The 2,432-nt window shown below is 45.5% G+C and overlaps 1 protein-coding gene across 1 annotated transcript in view; it reads right to left on the bottom strand.

Moving 5' to 3' along the window:
• Positions 1-2,249, bottom strand: part of EMH_0050480 (Structural maintenance of chromosomes protein, related) — a gene marked incomplete at both ends in the record, with an annotated part of 4,037 nt that extends 1,788 nt beyond the window's left edge. The window contains 7 exon segments of the mRNA XM_013496648.1: positions 142-300; positions 522-611; positions 849-950; positions 1,172-1,410; positions 1,715-1,776; positions 2,043-2,092; positions 2,247-2,249. Of these exon segments, the coding sequence (XP_013352102.1) occupies positions 142-300; positions 522-611; positions 849-950; positions 1,172-1,410; positions 1,715-1,776; positions 2,043-2,092; positions 2,247-2,249 (705 nt within the window).
• Between the last annotated feature and the right edge of the window lie 183 nt (positions 2,250-2,432).

The following is a 2,432-nucleotide window of genomic DNA, read 5'->3' on the forward strand; positions in this document are numbered from 1 at the left end:
CATGCATGCATGCATGCATGCATGCGTAAAGTTTATTTTGTTTGTTTGTGTGCGGTGTAGCGAGAGAAGGAGACAAGAAAACAACTAAAAAAATTTGAGTACAAACCCTAAACCCTAAACCCTAAACCCTAAACCCTAAACCCTCGAGATACCCCTTTCTGCCTTGAGTAGCCGCGCTCTTCTTTTTTTCATTTCTTCTCCTCCTGCTGCATGCAGCTGCTGCTGCAGCTGCTGCAGCTGCTGCTCCTGCTGCTGCACCATGGAATGTAGTGAGGCTTGAGTGCTGCTGAGTGAAGCTACCTGCACAAACCCTAAACCCTAAACCCTAAACCCTAAACCCTAAACCCTAAACCCTAGAACCTAAACCCTAGAAGCTAGAGGTTAAACCCTAAACCCTTACCCCTCAATCTTAAATACTAAACCCTAAACGCGGAACCCTAAACCCTAAACCCTAAACCCGACCCTCTAAACCCTAAACCCTAAACCCTAAACCCTAAACCCTAAACCCTAAACCCTCGCACCTCTGCTTGTAACTTTGTCAGTTTCTTTTTTTCATCAGCAGTTAAATCTTCTTCGTTTGCTCTCTTCACTCGTGTCTCCAGCTCCCTCCTCTGCAACCAAACCCTAAACCCTAAACCCTAAACCCTAAACCCTAAACCCTAGATAGCGCTAAACCCTTAACCCTCTATCAACATGCTGCATCAGACCCCTGAGGCTTGATACCCCAAACCCTAAACCCTAAACCCTAAACCCTAAACCCTCGAGAGCAGCGGCCGGCAGCGCACTGCCAACCCGTAAACCCTAAACCCTAAACCCTAAACCCTAAACCCTAAACCCTAAACCCTAACCTGTAGCTTTGCTGCTGCAATGTTTTGCTGAAGCAGCTCAGCAGCAGATTCTGCTTCTGCATGCTGTCTCCCCAGATGTCTCTCTGTTGCAACCAAGTCCTCCTGCAGCAACACCCTAAACCCTAAACCCTAAACCCTAAACCCTAAACCCTAAACCCTAAGCCCTAGACTCTAGATACTAGGGATTAAACCCCAGGAGAGGAGGGTTTCGGTAAACCCTAGAAAGAGAAACAAACACCTGTACAGTTGGATCTCTAAACCCTAAACCCTAAACCCTATAAACCCTAAACCCTAAACCCTAAACCCTAAACCCTAGGACTTACTTGTTTGCGTTTGTGTTCGGCAATATTATGTTGTAGTTGTTTGATGGTGTGCTGCAGCTGCTGCAGCAGTTGCTGCTGCTGCTGCTGCTGCTGCTGCTGCTCTTCTTCTGTCTTTGTATAGAGAGACAAACCCCCGCCAGCAGCAAAACCATCAGTCCTTATGCTGCAACCCCCAAACCCTAAACCACCACCAACCATCCGCCCATCTACTTCTATTAAACCCCCGTCCAGGGTCACCACTGAACACAAACCCTAAACCCTAAACCCTAAACCCTAAACCCTTCACTCTTTCGCTGTGTTTGTAGGCGATACTGGTACCTTCTAAACCCTAAACCCTAAACACAAACCCTAAACCCTAAACCCTAAACCCCAGCCCCAAACCCTAAAACCTAAACCCTAAACCCTAAACCCTAAACCCTTGCCTCTTTGTCTGTAAGTATAAGCTAGACTTGTAGCTTCTTCTATATCAGCAGCAACCCTNCCTAAACCCTAAACCCTAAACCCTAAACCCCAACCCCAAACCCTAAACCCTAAACCCTAAACCCTTGCCTCTTTGTCTGTAAGTATAAGCTAGAGTTGTAGCTTCTTCTATATCAGCAGCAACCCTCGTAGCACCAACAGCCTAAACCCTAAACCCTAAACCCTTGTCTCTATTGCACCACCCCCCAAACCCTAAACCCTAAACCCTAAACCCTAAACCCTAAACCCTAAACCCTTGCCTCTTTGCCTGTAAGTATAAGCTAGGCTTGTAGCTTCTTCTATATCAGCAGCAACCCTTGTAGCGCCAACAGCTTTATAAAAAGCAACACGAAAGCGAGAAGAAGAAAAAGAAAGAAGGTCTAGGAGTCTGGGTGCTGAGGTGTATGTACACCTCGCCGCCTCTGCATCAGATTCATCTAAACTTCTTTGTAAATCCTTCTCCTGAAATATACACATAAACCCTAAACCCTAAACCCTAAACCCTAAATACACAGAGACATGTTATCATGCAGGCTTCTTTTTGAGGGTTTAGGGTTTAGGGTTTAGGGTTTATACACCATAGTGTGAAGAGAAAGAACAAGGAACACTCTAATACCATTTCTTTAGGGTTTAAGAATTAGGGTTTAGGGTTTAGGGTTTAGGGTTTACATACTAAAACCCTGAGAGCGAGAACATTACACCTGTCTAGATCTTTTTCTCTGAGCTAGGGTTTAGGGTTTAGGGTTTAGGGTTTAGGGTTTACATACTAAAACCCTCAACGCTAGTACATTACATCTTCCTA

Source organism: Eimeria mitis, genomic scaffold (genome assembly GCF_000499745.2).
Source record: "Eimeria mitis Houghton genomic scaffold, Emh_scaff2216, whole genome shotgun sequence".
Taxonomy (NCBI): domain Eukaryota; phylum Apicomplexa; class Conoidasida; order Eucoccidiorida; family Eimeriidae; genus Eimeria; species Eimeria mitis.